At 44.0% G+C, this 19,633-nt stretch overlaps 2 protein-coding genes across 2 annotated transcripts in view; one reads left to right on the top strand and one right to left on the bottom strand.

The window, feature by feature from the left end:
* OAZ1 (ornithine decarboxylase antizyme 1) overlaps nucleotides 1-8,706 on the bottom strand; it is a 35,155-nt gene extending 26,449 nt beyond the window's left edge. Inside the window, 3 exon segments of the mRNA XM_030217318.1 lie at nucleotides 1,671-1,757; nucleotides 1,759-1,816; nucleotides 8,522-8,706. Coding sequence (XP_030073178.1) covers nucleotides 1,671-1,757; nucleotides 1,759-1,816; nucleotides 8,522-8,634 — 258 coding nt within the window. The 5' untranslated portion in view covers nucleotides 8,635-8,706.
* Nucleotides 8,707-9,205: 499 nt separating this feature from the next.
* Nucleotides 9,206-19,633, top strand: part of JSRP1 (junctional sarcoplasmic reticulum protein 1) — a 147,348-nt gene continuing 136,920 nt past the window's right edge. The window contains exon 1 of the mRNA XM_030219543.1: nucleotides 9,206-9,331. The gene's annotated coding sequence lies outside the window, so the exon portion shown is untranslated. The remainder of the gene's footprint in view (nucleotides 9,332-19,633) is intronic.

Raw genomic sequence — 19,633 nt, 5'->3', positions numbered from 1 at the left:
TATCTGATGTCCTCCTCCTCCCACGAGGCCTCACCATCGCTATCAGACAAGTTCATGAACCTGTGTCCGAAGCCGTGCCCAGCTCGACTCCGTGGAAACACGGCCATGGTGTGAACATCGAGAGGTAGACTCCCTCGCCAGCACCGGCAAAGCTCCCTCCGCCGACGGGGAGCCTTCCTGGGAGGCGGCCGCAGTCAGTACCGCAAGCGGCACCGATGTCAGAGACCTCACCCCGGGCAAGGGGCCAGCCGACGCCTCACTCGACGGTACCAGTGGCGCAAGCACCCCCGGTACCGGAGGGGAAGGGCGCAACAGCTCTCCCAGGATCTCTGGAAGAATGGCCCGGAGACTTTCGTGCAGGGCAGCTGTGGAGAATGACCTCGATGCCTGCATCGGCTTCTGTCTGAGTGTTCCGGGCTGTCCAAGGTGGAGCGCATCGACACCTCCTGAACAGAGGGTGAGCGGTCCTCCCCGTGCCGATGCCTACTGGGTGCCGACTCCCTCAGCGACCCAGAGCTCGGAGACCGGTGTCGATGCTTGACTTTTTCAAACGAAGCATGTCACCAGAACTTCCCGGTACCGACGAGGACGACTTAGAATCCAGCCGTCGCTTCCTCGGGGCCGAGGCCGAAGGTCAGTCTCGGTGGGGGGGGGGCTGTACCGCAGGAGCCCTCAGGGTAGGGAAGACCCACCCGAAGGCTCACCGCCACCAGCAGGGGAATGGACAGCCCTCACCTGCACTCCAGTCGAAGCACCACCGTCCGACATCAGCACTAGTGGAGGTCCCGGTACCACCAACGCAGCAGAGGGTTGATGCAGTCGATGCCGAGGTCGGAGATCTTGATGCTGTCGACGTCGATGCACTCGATACCCCCAGTGCTGATGCAGACGAAGAGCCCGAGAACACGTTCCACTGGGCCAATCTCCCTACCTGAGTCCTTTTCTGTAAAAGGGCGCAAAGACTACAGGCCTGCGGGTGGTGCCCAGCCCCCAGACACTGAAGACAACGCATGCCTATCAGTGAGTGAGATTACCCGGGCGCACTGGGTGCACTTGAAGCCGCTGGAAGACTTCAATGACATGGGCGGAAAAATCACGCCGGTGAAATCAAAACTCGTAATGGCGGTAAAGGCACCAAAAAGAGGGAGAAACACTCGAACTGAGGCCTCAAAAGGGCCTACCCCGAAAACGAAAGTAAACTTAGCGGGGCAAAAACTGGAAATACGGGAAGGGGGAAAAGACCGAAAAGGTCTCTCCAATATCTTTTTTTTTTCTTAAGCAAAAAGCTCAAAGATGCGCGAGGGTCAACTTAAGGGGCGCGAACGGCGCAAACACGACCGTCCCGAGCGCGGACAAAAGACGAACACGAGCCGGTTCGGGCGGGAAGACGGCCGTGCATGCGCATCGGCGCGCGAGGACTAGCAAAGGCCTTTGCTAGTAAAGTGTTCCGATTGGAGGGGCTGCCGTGGACGTCACCCATCAAGTGAGAAGAAGCAGCCTGCTTGTCCTCTGAGAATATATAAAGTGACATCAAAAGCCCTAATATCCATTATAAGCTACAAGAATGGTCAGTAGTTTTCTAGAACTGCTGCAGTTTTTAGAAATTCATAGACAAATGTGCACACCAAGTTACATCAGCCTTTCATATAAGACAACTGTTTTGCACTTACCGAATAAAATAAATTAGCTGAAAGATTGTGATCCCTCTGATTATTCCCTCGCCCACCTGGGATCTTCAGGGGTGGGTGAGGGACATCAGGAGCACCACCGAGGCCCCGGACCCAGGTTACTACAGCAATTGAAAGAAACCCTGGAACTTCAGAAAAAAATAAAATGGAAGTTAGTACAAATATGCACTTACTATGCTGGGAGACAGATCAAAGTTTTACATCTGATATTGTACTCAGATTCTATGGATTAAAATTGCTAAAAAAAAATCAAGTTAGCAATGGAAAGCCACAGCAGAATTATAAAGCTAAATACTCAGTCATGTTGTAGGGTACAGATCTCTACATTTAGATTCAACAAGTATGACATTCTAACTAGCCTGTGCTTCCTTCCCTTCCACATTCAGCAATTTTGGAAATATATCCAAAGCCTTAGCTCTGTTTTAAAGTTATTAGGAAGGGGATGGGAAACATTCAGAACGAACTCAAAAGCTTGTTTATTGGTCCAAGGCTAAAACAGATACAGCTTGAAAAGGAGTTCTGCATGTTACTTTCACACTATCTAGTAATATCCATGCAGCAGATTAAGTTATGAAATATGCAAGGAGGTTGTCAAATTAACCTCTTTTAGGCTGCGACTCCAAGCCATGAAATCAGTACCTTAAACTGAAGTTTATTCAAAGTGAAAACAATTAAGCCAGATTTGAAGTGCTAAGCCAGTTCAGGGCTTCTCAAACCAGTCCTTAGGAAGCCCCACGATATTCACAATGAGTATGCATGAGATACATCTTGAAAACCAGACCCATGGGGCTCCTTAAGGACTGTTTGAGAAACCGATATGTTTAGCATGGTGTAGTCCTCACTACAGAAGGTATAGACCAACCCAGCTCTTACCTTTAGGCTGTAACCGATGAAAAGTAGTATTGCAGCCAGAGCATTTACTAGTCCTTACCAGTTCATGAGGCTTGTACAAGAAGCTGCTGCAGGCTAATTTTTGCTTTATCAAGCTTCAGATGTAGAATCCAATCAAAATATATCACACCCCCTTCTCTAATAGAAGTATCATTTTTCCTCTAAAGGCCGTCACTACAACTGTGCTTCTCTTGAAAACCACATGTACCCCTTTCCTGTCTGCATGCAAGCTGCAGATCATCTAAACAGAAGTGATAAGGCAAGAGATTAACAGTAGGGAACAAAAATCTCAGCTTAGTAAGTATCTGCACTGAATGCCTTGGTAGTCAATAGGACTTGTACTGTGGTAATCCTTGCACCAGCAGTAGTTTAACAGCTGGATTCACTTTAGGGTTTTTGGTAATCCTGCATAACAGGTACCTAAAGTTTAGTGTGGTTGCAATTTATCCAAAAGTACCCATCTCCCCACACTCCCACTGAAGAGCTTGTGAGCAGTTTTGCCTTTTGTTTAGCTACAAGCTTAAACAGCTTAGGACAGCCCTTAAGATATTACCTCCTAGAGTGGGCACAAAGTACCCCAAATGTAGCTTCATACTCACCTAAGCCAAAATATGCCCATTTTATAAAAGCTACTGTTATACTGGTATAGAAACAGAAAAATGGCAGATTTGATAGGCCATATGGCCTATCCAACTGGCCCTCCATAGCTGCTCTTCCTCCTCTTAAAGAGATCTCACATAGCTACCCTATGCTTTGGCTTCAAATACAATCCTCCTCTATGGCCATTTAGACCAGCTGTAGGGCTGATATAGTCTACCTGCCACTTATGCTAGTATTTAGCATTGTGCATACCTATGGAAAGATATAATCAGGATCGAGTTGGTCCAGAGGGTGGCTACAAAACTGGTCAGTTGTCTCCATCATAAAATATGGGGCCAGGCTTATGAACCTCAACATGTATACAATGGAAGAGGGGATATAAGAGATAAGAGCTTTTTTTCAAAAAAGGAAAACCCTAGAATGAGAAGGAATAAGAGCATAGGAAGAAATTGAGAGGAAATACGCTTAACAGGAATCTAAGAACACTGTGGAGGTGGTGGATGCACAGAATGATCTCTCCCAGTGGAGGTAGTGGAGACAAAGTGTCAATTTAAGGAAGTGTGGGACAGGCATGAGGAAGGGAAGACTGGATGGGTCACTTGGCCCTTACCTACCATCATGTTTCCATACTTGCATGTGCTGCCCAAACTGCCCATATGCACACCCATAAGTACATAAGTAGTGCCATACTGGGAAAGACCAAAGGTCCATCTAGCCCAGCATCCTGTCACCGACAGTGGCCAATCCAGGTCAAGGGCACCTGGCACGCTCCCCAAACGTAAAAACATTCCAGACAAGTTATACCTAAAAATGCGGAATTTTTCCAAGTCCATTTAATAGCGGTCTATGGACTTGTCCTTTAGGAATCTATCTAACCCCTTTTTAAACTCCGTCAAGCTAACCGCCCGTACCACGTTCTCCGGCAACGAATTCCAGAGTCTAATTACACGTTGGGTGAAGAAAAATTTTCTCCGATTCGTTTTAAATTTACCACACTGTAGCTTCAACTCATGCCCTCTAGTCCTAGTATTTTTGGATAGCGTGAACAGTTGCTTCACATCCACCCGATCCATTCCACTCATTTTATACACTCCTATCATATCTCCCCTCAGCCGTCTCTTCTCCAAGCTGAAAAGCCCTAGTCTTCTCAGCCTCTCTTCATAGGAAAGTCGTCCCATCCCCACTATCATTTTCGTCGCCCTTCGCTGTACCTTTTCCAATTCTACTATATCTTTTTTGAGATACGGAGACCAGTACTGAACACAATACTCCAGGTGCGGTCGCACCATGGAGCGATACAACGGCATTATAACATCCGCACACCTGGACTCCATACCCTTCCTAATAACACCCAACATTCTATTCGCTTTCCTAGCCGCAGCAGCACACTGAGCAGAAGGTTTCAGCGTATCATCGACGACGACACCCAGATCCCTTTCTTGATCCGTAACTCCTAACGCGGAACCTTGCAAGACATAGCTATAATTCGGGTTCCTCTTACCCACATGCATCACTTTGCACTTGTCAACATTGAACTTCATCTGCCACTTGCACGCCCATTCTCCCAGTCTCGCAAGGTCCTCCTGTAATTGTTCACATTCCTCCTGCGACTTGACGACCCTGAATAATTTTGTGTCATCGGCGAATTTAATTACCTCACTAGTTATTCCCATCTCTAGGTCATTTATAAATACATTAAAAAGCAACGGACCCAGCACAGACCCCTGCGGGACCCCACTAACTACCCTCCTCCACTGAGAATACTGGCCACGCAATCCTACTCTCTGCTTCCTATCTTTCAACCAGTTCTTAATCCATAATAATACCCTACCTCCGATTCCATGACTCTGCAATTTCTTCAGGAGTCTTTCGTGCGGCACTTTGTCAAACGCCTTCTGAAAATCCAGATATACAATATCAACCGGCTCCCCATTGTCCACATGTTTGCTTACCCCCTCAAAAAAATGCATTAGATTGGTGAGGCAAGACTTCCCTTCACTAAATCCGTGCTGACTGTCTCATCAGTCCATGTTTTTGTATATGCTCTGCAATTTTAATCTTAATAATAGCCTCCACCATCTTGCCCGGCACCGACATCAGACTCACCGGTCTATAATTTCCCGGATCTCCTCTGGAACCCTTCTTAAAAATCGGAGTAACATTGGCTACCCTCCAGTCTTCCGGTACTACACTCGATTTTAGGGACAGATTGCATATTTCTAACAGTAGCTCCGCAAGTTCATTTTTTAGTTCTATTAATACTCTGGGATGAATACCATCAGGTCCCGGTGATTTACTACTCTTCAGCTTGCTAAACTGACCCATTACATCCTCCAAGGTTACAGAGAATTTGTTTAGTTTCTCCGACTCCCCCGCTTCAAATATTCTTTCCGGCACCGGTGTCCCCCCCAAATCCTCCTCGGTGAAGACCGAAGCAAAGAATTCATTTAATTTCTCCGCTACGGCTTTGTCCTCCTTGATCGCCCTTCTAACACCATTTTCGTCCAGCGGCCCAACCGACTCTTTGGCCGGTTTCCTGCTTTTAATGTATCTAAAAAAATTTTTACTATGTATTTTTGCTTCCAACGCTAATTTCTTCTCAAAGTCCTTTTTTGCCCTCCTTATCTCCGTTTTGCATTTGGCTTGGCATTCCTTATGATCTATCCTGTTACAGAATAGGTGCCATCATTTCAAAGCACATGCCTTTGTGCCTTCCAAAGTGTCAGTTCTGCATGTACAGTATGCAGCCACACCTACACAAACAGCAACAAACTGGATGCATACTTCAGCCTAAAGTTATCTTAATGTGACAGTAAGAGGCCTTCCCTTTGGGGTGGTGTGACTGTTCACACCCACTGCCAGCATATGAACAGCCACTTAGTTTGAGACCTACTTGAACTTGCAACCTTCTAGCTCCCAGACAGGGCACTACTGCTGAACCTAAAAAGGTTGTTGGCTAGAGGTTTCTCATCAAAAGTTGTTCATACCCACCTTATCACACCATCCTGTCACTAACCACATGAAGCAGCATGTCATATCTGGCTTCCTAGATTTCCAGACATGTTTTTGATGTGTTTTTATTATAATGCTACCCAAGATCCTTCTGAACCATTAAATGTATATTTTACAATTATATTTTCACCTTATGATGTATTGTAAGCCACATTGAGCCTGCAAAGAGGTGGGAAAATGTGGGATACAAATGACAAATAAGCAACCCTTACTTACATAATGTTTGCCAACAGTCTTAGAACTAAAAATGCAGTTCTAAGTATACTAGTATACTTTCACAGGATTTGACTGCACATCAGTACACAACATACCACTAGAAGTGCAATTCTGAGGAAATGACAAGAGTGAGTCAATCTCTGAAAAACTGGAGAGGGTCCTTGGGTTTACACTGTCCCTTTAGCCCAAGGCAGAGTAACTGAATGTGTTAAAACACAACTGCAACAAGCTCTTCACCATTCCCAGAATACAGCACCCCCTTTCATTACTACAGCAGCATTTAATGAATTACAAAGCCACATCTGTCATCCTTAAATCCAAAGGATCTGGCACAAGGCTAGATGTTGGAGTGGGTCCTTGGGTTTACACTGTGCCTTTCACCAAGTCAGAGTAACCTGTGTTCACATAACTGCAACTAGCAAGTTCTTCACCATTCCCAGAATACAGCACCCCCTTTCATTACAACAGCAACATTTAATGTCTTACAAAGCCACATCTGACATCCATAAACCCAAAGGATCTGGCACAACGCCACAGACTACATACAGCCTTCTGTCTAAGGTTTACTGTGCAAAATTAGCTCCTCCCCATGCACCATCTTTCACCCTGCAAAGCTGTTTAGTTGCGTCATCTCAGCAGATGCAGCAATTGAATTTCCTGGGGGGATATTTCACAATCACAAAAGAAGCCATTTCCAGAACATGTAAAACAAAAACCATCACCATTTCGCACACAATTGTGTCAGTCTTGTATCTGCAGCAGATTCAATTCATTTAAGCTGTAGTCCCTTGCAATTTTTATCACTAAAATTGTAAAGCTATAAAAGCTATTTAAAAAATTCAACCACACCTCACCTTCATTTAACTTTAAACTCTTCAAAGGATTAGCTGGAAGACAATATTTACACATTACATACTAATGAAGTGATAGAAATAGTTAACTACATTTGAAAACTTGGTTAATAAAAACCACAATTTGACAACCACAACCAATACTGATTGAGGAATACCTAAAAGGGTGAACCAAATCTCATACATCAGCTGCAAATAAAGCTTACAATCCTGGCTTTTAACTCGAGGCACTTACTGAGTAGGTATCCACTTTTTACATTTCACCTGCATACTCTAGCAGAGGAAAAGCAAAATGGGACACGTTTAACATGAGCTATGTATTTTGATCTTGTTACAGGCTTAAACCACCACTAACCACTAGGGGCATCAACACTTAGGAAACAGAAGCGATTTTTTTTTCCTAACAACAAGCGCGACCAAAATGATTGACTGAAGCCGTAAAAGAGGAATACATTTTTTACGTAATTCTGTAAAAGCCTATATAGTTATTCAGATTTAAGATGGGGGAGAGGGGGTTCCTTGTCTCAGGCATCCGACCGCCTTTCTAGATCTGACTTTTTTGCATTCTATGGTCTTAGGTGGTACCTTTTCACCTTCCAACTCCAAAAACCTAATTATTATTTTAAGAATCAACAGCATATATTCTTCTACATAAAAGGGGGCTTTAAAAAAAGAATCAACCCGGAACTTAAAAACCAATCAAGCATCTTTCCTGAAATGGAGTTTCTAGAAGCTTCTTCAATGAAGGTAAGACTAATCTTTCTCTATGTATATATAGAATAGATACACACAAAATAAGCGTTCTTCCCCAAACTGCAGAACCTTCCACAACTGCATCACGAGAATACACCCACCCCTTCCACTTCATATTTAAACAATGAGGAAAATAAGCTGTCAATAGATTGAGGGGGGGAATCTTTCAAATAAGCCGCCAAGAAAGAACCCGCTTCCTTCAGTTTACAAATTACGTTTACTCTCCTAGGATCATGGAGGACGAACACGGAAAGAGGCCAGCATTAACTCCTTCCCCTTTTTCACGGTAACAAGCTTCTGCCGGCCTCAAAGAAAGAGAGAGAAAGGCTTTTAAACCTTAATCGGCTAGATCGTTCACAATACAGATGTACCTTTTTTTTTTTAATCTGGTTTACTAAAGGATAAAGAAATAAAACAAAAACCATTCCCGTGCTGACAACAAAACAAGCCTGAGGAAAAAAAAAAACCACTACAAAAAAAATAATTTAAACCCCCCCCCCCCCTTCATACCTTTCGCTACTATTACTGTTAATACTCATGACAGGCATGATTCTTTTATTTCCTTCCTTCTCTCTGGCAAAGCAATGACTATTCAATATCCGTTGGAGAGAGGATTTCACCATCCGGCCTCTCTGGTTATAAAACCAGATACCTCTCTATCCCAACGGGAGTCTCAAAATGGCGAACAATAAACGCAGCCGCAACCCTTTATATACGGCTCGCAGGCCACGCCCACGTTTTTAACTTTATGCAGGACGTGAAGGGGGAGGGGGGGGGAAGAGCGCGCGCACGCCAACTAACTGCTTCAGGTTCGCGGCGCTCCGACGTCGCAAGCGTCAAGTGTATGTCATTGGAAGAGGGAGAAGGAGGGGTGGGGCGTGAAAAACGCGCGCGACCGCCAACTAACTGCTTCGGGTTCGCGGCGGTCCGATGTAGCAAACGTCGTCTATGTCATTGGGAAAGGAAGAGGGAGGGGGCGTGGAAAACGCGCGCGCACGGATGATGACGGGAGGGGATAGGGAGGGAAAAAGTTGCCCCCGCGAGACTGAGGGGAGGCCGCAAGAGAGGGAGGAGCGGGTTGGGAAGCGCACCGCCTGCAACTTTTTGTGCCGTGCGCGCGCGTTGTCATCGTCTGGCGCGACTGTGGTGTTTATTTGCGTGGTTGGGGTGTTGCGCGCTTGCGCGGATGAAATAATTCCCGAGGTACCCCTCCCCCTCGCCAAAGACGCCAATCCCAGCAACTACTCAGTGTTCGGTTGCCTTGGACTGGCATAAATCACTCCGAGTAATAAAAACAGAGTTAACGACATTTGGAAAGAGGTTTGTGAAGTAATCTTCGAGGCTGTAGTTATTTTTTTTAGTGACTTTTCTTACACACGCGAATTGATGTGGTTTCGTTACGCTCACGGTCGCGGGTGGATTGGAGGAACAGATTGCGCCTGCGTGGGGATTGAACGTGCGCGATAGGGTGGTCATGTTTGTGAATACGATCTCTATGCTGATGACTCCCAAATCTACCTCTCTACCCCGGAAATCTCAACCACCATCCAGACCAATGTTTCAGCCTGCTTGTCTGATATTGCTGCCTCGGTGTCACCTGAAGTTCAACATGGCCAAAACCGAGCATCTTATCTTTCCCCCTAAACCTACCTCCCCTCCCCTCCCCCCTTTCTCTATTTCGGTGGATGGCACTCTCATTCTCCCTGTCTCATCTGCTCGTAGTACCCTTGGGGTCATCTTTGACTCCTCCCTCTCCTTCTCTGCTCATTGTCAAAGTTTCTTTCTCTACATCATTAGCAAAATCCGTCCCTTCACCTCTGAGCAATCCACCAGAACCCTTATCCACACTCTTATCTCCTCTCGTCTCGATTATCCTAACCTACTTTTCGCCGGCCTCCCTCTTAGCCATCTCTCTCCTCTTCAATCAATCCAAATCTCTGCTGTGCGACTCATCTTCCGCCAAAGTCGCTATGCCCACAGTAGCCCTCTCCTTAAGTCACTTCACTGGCTCCCTATCCGTTTCCGTATTCAATTCAAACTTCTCCTACTGACCTATAAGTGCATTCACTCTGCTGCTCCCCAGTACTTCTCCACTTTTTTCTCTCCCGACGTCCCCCCTCAAGTACTCCGTTCTGTAGATAAATCTCTCTTATCTGTCCCTTTCTCCTCTACTGCTAATTCAAGACTCCGTTCCTTTTATCTCGCTGCACCTCACATAGACATCCCAAGCATGTACATCTAGCCCCGTCTTTAGCCGTTTTCAAGTCCAAACTCAAAACCCACCTCTTTACCACTGCATGTGACTCCTAACTCACTTACCCTGTCCTTTATCCTCACCTCTTCATTCCCTTACCCTTAATTGTTCTGTCTGTTTACCTGTCTTATCTAGATTGTAAGCTCTTTGAGCAGGGACTGTCTTTTGTGTATGGTGTATAGCGCTATGTATGCCTTGTAGAGCTATAGAAATGATAAGTAGTAGTAGTAGTGGTGATGGGTTATGGAGCGGTTATACTCATATATATAATAGAAAAGTTTATTTTATTTACCGAGTAGAGGAGCATCCTAATAGAGTAGAAGGTTGACAGGGTGTAGAGCCCATTAAGGGTCACTTTATCCTTCGTTGTCTCGGATATAGCCTTAGGCCCTCATTTACTATAAGTTATTAAATGTGGTACTTTAAAGAGCGTGAGCCTTTTATGGTCAGGGAATTAACTGGTTGTACTTGAATATAATTCCACGCTGATCCACAAATGAAAAGGCATGTGATTGATTGGTGGAAGAAGTTAAAAAGGGAAAGCTAAGAGCAGGTGCTGCTGGGAATCGAGGAGGGGGGGCTGGAGATGCCACACTCCTGAACCCATGATAATGACAACTGCTCGTTTCGTTTAACGACAACAGTAGTAACAAAAAGTTTCTGTTAGAAATATTAATAAACAGACTCCAGCCACTGTTCTGACCACTATAATCTAATTTTCACTGGTTTGATTCATAGATAAGGGTGCTGATTTATAGGCAGTGATGCCTGTTTAATTGGACTGACATTAAAACGTTATTGATTTCTCCTGAGTGGTATCTTCTTTCTTTCACAAGTAGTCTTAGCCCGTGGTGCAGAGGTATATTTTGAACTGTCTTACCTTGTATCAATAAAACTTCATCCATATTTATCCTTTCAGCAATTTAGAACAGTGGTATAAGCAATGATGGATGTAATGCTGTATATGTGGACCTTTCAGAAAGGTGCCCAATGGGCTACAGTTGATTCATAATGCTACAGCAAGGGTCATTGTATACAGCTCCTCTTGGGGAGATGGTTAAACACACATTGCTAGATGGTTAAACACACAGGGCCAGATGCACTAAACTTAACAAGCCTTTAACGAGCAAGTAGTAAACCCTGTCATGCACTAAAGACTTTTTTCCGAGGACAGTAGCAGCTAACGAAAACGGAATGCAGATGAGCAAATTGTGTAGAAACCCTATTGTAATGAAATGCACTAACCTTTTCCAATTGCCTTAACACTGGAAAATCTAACGAGAGGTCTGTACGGGATTGAAAAACTGCTACAAAAGTAACAAAAACAAAAAATCGGGGGGGAAAAAAGTCAAGTGCTCGTCAGGGACGTCCTTTATGGACGTCCTTCACTCATCAAAAACAAAAAAAATAGCGCTCCGCTTCAAAAATGACACCTATTTTGGCCATCATCCCCCCCAAGACGCTGCGCCGCTCACCCCCTCTGATGCGGCTTGACTGCAGTTGAGGACGCCCATCCAAAAAAACTCGTCCATTTTGGCCTTCATTCACCCCCCCCCCCCCCCCCGAAGACGCCGCGCTGCTCACCCCCTCCGATGCGGCGCGATCCAGAGGACAGGGCAGTTGACGCCCATCCAAAAAAAACATCCATTTTGGCCGTCATCCCCCCCCCGCAATAATAAAAACGTCTTTTTTGGCAGTGCTTCACTCAGCTGAGAGACCTGGAAGTCCCTGAGCCAATCACAACGCGTTTAGTCTCTGAGCTAAACGTGCTGTGATTGGCTCAGAGACTTCCAGGTCTCTCAGCTGAGTGAAGCACTGCCAAAAAAGACGTTTTTATTATTGCGGGGGGGGATGACCGCCAAAATGGACGTTTCTTTTGGATGGGCGTCCTCAACTGCACTGTCCTCTGGATAGCGCCGCATCGGAGGGGGTGAGCAGCGCGGCATCTTCGGGCAGCACAGGGAGGCGTATTTGGCATGCGCAGAGCAGCCAGCATAACGCTTGACTGCTCTGCGCATGCTCGACCGGCCGATTGGCAGACTGTTTAACGATGGAATAGAGAATGCAAGTGAGCTACAACAAGCAGCTCATTTGCATTCCCTTAATGCATGCCCGTTCCTTACCGATTCGCTAAGGGAATCGGTAAAGGAAGGGCTCTAACGATTGTTTAGTGCATCTGGCCCACAGTAAGCACCACCTCAGTTGTACATTACAGGACCAATAAAGTAATGAATGACCCTCACTTTTAAATTGGGTATGCTAGGTGCAATCTCAACTTCCCTAATATTTACTTCTAGTGCTTATCTTAATACAGTGTTTTCTGGGGCTACAGTGGTATAAGATGGGTGCGCCTAATTTTTGAAGTTAGCTGCCCAACGCTCAATGTTTTAAATTTCCCCCCTGCTGATTGGGTAAGCTTTTATTCTGACAACTTATTGCCTACACAGTTTACCTGCTTAAAAAGAAGTAGGTTTGGAGGCATTCCTAGGATACAGCAAAGCTTTCTGGTCAGCACTAAGGTGGGCAAGTCTGATCGGGCTGAAAAGCTGTCCCAGTGTTATCTGGATGGCTTTACCTATATACTCCTGGATTCTATGTAGCACAACTTAAGTTGCATTCGCAAATCCAGTCGTATTTTGTATTTGCTTATCAGCACTGATAATTGCCAGTTAAGCAATTATTGACACATTGGCATTAATTAGAATTTACACACACAACTGTCTAAATGTGTTCTAGAATGTATTCTATAATGTGATGCATGTAATTTCTAAGTCTTATAGTTCAGTGGTTCCCAAACCTGGTCCTGGAGGCACCCCAGCCAGTCAGGTTTTCAAGATATCCACAATGGATATTCATGACAGAGATTTGCATACAATGGGGGCAGTGCATGCAAATATTTATCTCATGAACTAGTAAAACATGCCCGTTTCTGACACAAATGAAACGGGCGCTAGCAAGGTTATCCTCCGAGTTCCAGCTTGCCCCCCTCCCTCCCTCCTCTCCCCTCTGAGTTCCATGCCCCCCTCTCTTCTCTGAGTTCCAGACCCCGCGCCTCCCTCCCTCTCTTTCCCCTCCGAGTGGCAGCCCGACCTGCGTTGCCTGCCCTCTTCTCCCAGTCCTCTGCCTGCCCCTCGCCTTCCTGCGTGCCGGCCTGAATTTAAAAGTTCTTACCTCGGGGTCCGCCGGCAGCAGTAAAAGGCGAGCAGGCACGGTGCTTCAGCCTGCCTTCCCTTCTGTCTCAGCTCTGCCTCTGGTCCCGCCCTCATTTCCTGTTTCCAGAAGGGTGGAGGGAGGAGAGAGGGAGGGAGGCGCGGGAGTCTGGAACTCGGAGGAGAGGGGGGCGTGAAACTCAGAGGGGAGGAGAGGGAGGGAGGGGGATGGGTCTGGAACTCGGAGGAGAGGGGGGGCCTGGAACTCGGAGGACAGGGAGGGAGGGGTGGCGATTCTGCGGCTGGCTGGTGCTGGTTTCCCTTCCCTCTCATTGATCCACCCTCTGACGTCATCACATTCCGACGTGAGGGCGGACCAGTGGAAATTGTGTTACGAACCCAGGCATCCAGATGTAGAACGTTGGAGGTGCAAATTATTATATAGGATATTCACTGTGGATATCCTGAAAACCTGACTAGCTGGGGTACCTCCAGGATCAGGTTTGGAAACCCCTGGCACAGTTGAAAAAGGGGTGTGGCCTTGGGCGTGGAATGGTCTGGTCGTGGACATTTCTAAAATCTATGCGCATTGTTATAGAATACACCCGGTCCGCGCTTAATTTAGGCGTCGGCATTTACGCCAAATGCCCCCAACTAAATTTAGTTACGTGGGTGGCCACTCGGTGTATTCTATAAATCGTGTGGAGCTGTTGGCTTATTCTAAATTAAGACATACTTTATAGAATACACTTGGGCATATTTAATTTCGGTGCTAATTTTTTAGGTGTGATATATAGAATCTAGTCCATAATGTGACTGCCCATTAAACACAGGTTTCTTAGGGGTTAATTTTATAAAATATTTTCTATACATAAAGCATATTTTATGTGTGGAAAATGGCTCTTATGTATTACAATAAAGGCTAGAGTCTATATATAACTTTTGATGCGGTTTATAGAATATGCATAGAGCCCTTAAGTGCGCCTAAACCTAGTCACGGGAATTTACGCCTAGTAAAACTTAGTGTAAATGCCAGCACCTAAGTTAGGTGTTCTGCAGGGGTATTCTATAACCACATGCATAATTTTTGTAATGGTCCAAGAAAACAGCAAGGCAAACGATCCGCAAACTCCAAGGTGGAAAACGAAGCAGATCAGTGGTAGATGTAAACAAATTTTATTAATAAAAAAACATATATAGAGTATATTGCCCGACACAGGCCGTGTTTCGCCCAGCTGGGCTGCGTCAAGGGCTATAAAAATCAAATAAAACAGACAGGCAAATTAATAAGAAATATATTAAATAAATAAATAAAACCAATATCAGCTGATAGTACAGTAACACCATGATATAGTAACATAGTAGATGACGGCAGAAAAAGACCTGCATGGTCCATCCAGTCTGCCCAACAAGATAAACTCATATGTGCTACTTTTTGTGTATACCTTACCTTGATTTGTACCTGTCCTTTTCAGGGCACAGACCCAGCACTATCCCTGCCTCCCAACCACCAACCCCGCCTCCCACCACCGGCTCTGGCACTGACCATATAAGTCTGCCCAGCACTGTCCCCGCCTCCCGCCACCGGCTGTGCCACCCAATCTCGGCTAAGCTCCTTAGGATCTATTCCTTCTGAACAGGATTCCTTTATGTTTATCCCACACGTGCTTGAATTCTGTTACCGTTTTCATTTCCACCACCTCCCGCGGGAGGGCATTCCAAGCATCCACTACTCTCTCCGTGAAAAAATACTTCCTGACATTTTTCTTGAGTCTGCCCCCCTTCAATCTCATTTCATGTCCTCTCGTTCTACCTCCTCCGCATCTCCGGAAAAGGTTCGTTTGCGGATTAATACTTTTCAAATATTTGAACGTCTGTATCATATCACCCCTGTTTCTCCTTTCTTCCAGAGTATACATGTTCAGGTCATCAAGTCTCTCCTCATACGTCTTGTAACGCAAATCCCTTACCATTCTCGTCCATGGTCCTATCACGGTGTATGTAGTAACAGAACAAAAAAGAAAATGATCTATTCCTTGGCATCTGAATGATGCTGTATTAGGCGGCACTCGTAATTTGCAGAGATTAGAAAAAGATTTGTTAGAATTCTTGCAATTTAATGCCATTCCAGATATGCACACACACATTCCCCCCTTGCTATATGGGAAATGTCTGAAAGTAGTACTGCGAGGGAAGCTTATATGCCTATATGGCCCATATTCATAAAGACACTCAACAGAAAGAGAATGCATTAAGAGTTGAAATGGACTTGGGAAATATCCACTGCTTATTTCTAGGATAAGCAATATAAATGTATTGTACGTTTTGGGGATCTTTCCAGGTACCTGTGCCCTGGATTGGCCACTGCAGGAAATAAAACATACAGGCAAATTAATAAGAAATATATTAAATAAATAAATAAAACCAATATCAGCTGATAGTACAGTAACACCATGATATAAATAAAAAAAGCTATTTACATATATCTATGGCTCTTTCTATACACATGCATATCTCTCCACATATATATCCTCTTCACAATAAATAAATGCATATCTATTGATGGACTTACTGGACTATATCATGAAAAAATGGACTATACAATAAAATTAATGGACTATATGATAAAAAGTATGAGACATATGTATACTTATACATACAAAATAAGAAGTAAAACAACAATCTTACATATTAAAATCCATGAATAGCTAATTATTCAATACATATAAAATCAATTGATCAAATTAAATCAGCAGAATCTGTCATATAAAGATGAACATGTAACATAAATGTACTTAAGAGACTGATTGACAAAACTAAATTTTCTATTTCAAAAACAAATATATATAAAGGCAAAAGATAGGACACCTAACTACTCTGTGATCCTTACTATCAATACTTTCTGATAAATGTATGTTCTGTCCATAACCATACCACGTCCCCTTTTTGGCTTAGCACCTTAGAATTTACACGCACCACTTTATAGAATATGCCTACCAAGTTGTGCGCATAAATTCTAATTAAAGCCGCTTAGTGTCAATAATTACCTGTTGTGACAATTATATGTGTTGATTGGCTTGTTAACGAATTAAATTGCACTCACAAATACAGCTTACACATGGACTTGCATGCACAATTTCACTCACACTATATACAATCCAGGGGTAAATGCTTATATTCTACTGCAAACTGAAAAACAGCTCAGCATGGATTACAATCAACTATGGGGCTCATTTTCAAAAGAGAAAAACGTCCAAAAAGTGGCATAAACCGGCAGATGGACATTTTTCTCACCAAAATGTCCAAATTGCTATTTTCAAATATTTTTGACATTTTTCTTTGCTGTTCATCTGCAGTGTGTCCAAATCACAAGGGGGCATGTCAGGGGCGTGTTAAGGGCGGGATTTAGGTTTTCCTAAAACTTGGACGTTTTTCTGCCATAATGGAACAAAACAATAACGTCTAGGGCTAAAAGTTGGACGTTTTAGTCTAGACCTGTTTTAATAACAAGCCACAAAAACCTGCCCTAGATGGCCACTGGAGGAATAAAGGAATGACACCCCCTTTTTCTCCATTGGTCACTGACCCCCTCCCACCCCCCAAAGTTGTAAATAAAACAGTACATACCAGCCTCTATGACAGCTTCAGATGTTCTGGCCAGTCCTATTAGAGCAGCAAACAGGTCCCTGGAGTAGCTTAAGTGGTCAGTGCAGTGCACTGTAGAGAAGAGGACCCAGGCCCATATCCCACTCTGTTACACTTGTGGTGGAAAGAGTCAGCTCCCCCAAACCCACCAAAAAACCTACTGTACCCGCATATAGGTGACACTTGCAGCTATAAGGGCTTCTGTAGTGGTGTATAGTTGGGTACAGTAAGTTTTTGTTGGGTTTTGGAGAGCTCACCATACAACTAAGGGGGCAAGATGTATACCCGGGACCTTTTATGTGAAGTACACTGCAGTGCCCCCTAAGGTGCTCCACTGCTCTGGTAGGATGTCTGTGTGGCCAGTCTGCTAAGAATGTTGGCTCCTCCTACATCACAGTGGTTTAATTTTGTGTGTTTTTGACTTGGACTTTTTTTTTTTCGTAAATGATCCAAAAAGATAGATGCACTAAGCACAAACCCCCAGATTCTATATAGTGTGACTTAAGTTATGCGTGCAAATCCAGTCATATTCTGGATTTGCACGCACAATTTAATTAGCCAAGAAGCCAACCAACGCCAATAATTGCCAATTAAGCAATTACTGACACTAATTGTCAATTAGTATTTACACGCACAACTGCCTAATTGTATTCTGTAAAGTAAAATTCTAAGGTGCATAGTTGAAAAAGAGATGTGGCTATGGGCATGGAATGGGCGGGTCATGTTTCAAAAAAACTATGCGGATTGTTTATAGTTCGTGCCTAAATTATGCGTAGGCATTTATACCAAGTTTTACTTGGCATAACTGCTCGCAACTAAATTTAGTTATGCGGATGGGCGCTAGGCATATTCTGTAAACCATGCCTACATTTGGGCGTACTTTTTAGAATATGCCTGGGCATATTTTTTTTGGATGCCAAATTTTTAGACATGATATATAAAAAATAGCCCAAAATGTCTAGGAAATGGCCATTTTCAAAACAAAAAGACATTTTTCAGGTTTGAAAATGATTTTTGGACATTTTCAGCGAAATGTCCAAAAGTCAGATTTAGACGTCATATCGAAAATGCCCCTCCACATCTACTGAAATTACATATACAGAAAAAACAAAAATTCAAAAAAATATCAGAAAACTACTAACAAATTTGCTCAAATGTTTGGCTTAGACCCGAACTACAGAGAAGAATGTAATTTTAAACAAAAGAAACCTCAACCGCCTGGGGTGCCTACATAGATGGACCACCCCAATTAACCGGCTACTATCATTGGTTTCAATAAAACCTCTGAAAAACAACTGTAAAGGAAAACAACTCCTTAATGGAGAAAAAACCTATGCAGCAAAAAACCAGAGGATAATAGATATCAAAATGTAGTACCAGGATAAAGTCAACACCAAGCTGAAGAAATTGGAAAAAAATAGGGATTTAAATACATATACACGAAACAAAATATGATTCACTTGGCTTATCCACCCGGACTCTCAGCATAGCCTTCGGTTTGCAAACCATCCAACTGGGATTAGTTCTCTAATCTGTCTTTTGTAGCACCATTCATAAATCCTCAATAAAGCCCGATTTGTGCATGGTGCCGAATAGGAAGCCAGCGCAGACTTGCCAATGAAGGTCAAATTTACCTATTTCAGAAATCAACCTAGCTGCTAAATTTTGTAATATTTGTACCCTTTTCATCAAGGACAACCCAAATAACAATAATTCAATTGTGATGATATGGTTGTCTGAACTACCAGTTGAAGATGGTCTTGCAGAAAATATTTTTCTTTTGAAAAATATTTTCTGCACTTAGGGGGCCTTTTACAAAGCTCATGCTAGCATTGATTTTTACACAGGCTAAAAATGCTAGCGTGGCTTTGTAAAAGACCCCCTTAGGGCTCTTTTACTAAAGCTTAGTGCATGCTAAATGCAAAGAAGCCCATTTTATACCTGTGGGCTTCTTAGCAGTTAGCGTGTGCTAAACTTTAGTAAAAGCAGGCCTAAGTTTGAAATCTGAAGTAACATCGATAATTGAGGGTTTAATATAACTCCTAGAACTCTCAAAGAGGGTTCCAATGCAAAATCCTTATTTTCAGTTACTACAAAAAGAATCCATAGTCGGCAGTCTAAACCATAGTAGTTATGTCTTTAATTTCATTTAATTTTGGCATTTATAATCCATGTAACCATTCTATTAATCCTCACTGAAAACAATTTGCCCAGCATTCCTTCTTTTGCAAACATGAATTGGCATACTATCCCTTAAGGATGTACAGTAATGAACAAGTAATGCAATGCCATCTGCATATTGTCATGTCCCCTACCTCAACGCAAGTGGCGTCCTTGGGCTGCGCGGGGTCCCGTTGACACACACACTTGACTGGCACTGCCTGAGCCATGTGTGTATAGTCCTCGCTGGGTTTGTTCAGAGAGCGGTGGCTGCAGGCTCCTTAATTGCTTTGCTTCCATGCACCTGTTTCTGCGCTCTCTCTGCCTGTCTTCCAGGCTCCTTGATTGCTTTGCTTCCACCCACCTAGGTCTGCTCTTCCTCTGCCTGGCTTCCCTTGCTTCTGTCCTATTGGT

This window comes from Microcaecilia unicolor, chromosome 11 (assembly GCF_901765095.1).
Source record: "Microcaecilia unicolor chromosome 11, aMicUni1.1, whole genome shotgun sequence".
NCBI classification, from domain to species: domain Eukaryota; kingdom Metazoa; phylum Chordata; class Amphibia; order Gymnophiona; family Siphonopidae; genus Microcaecilia; species Microcaecilia unicolor.
The sequence above is the reverse complement of the archived record's forward strand: the minus strand, read 5'-3'. Positions and strand labels throughout refer to the sequence as shown.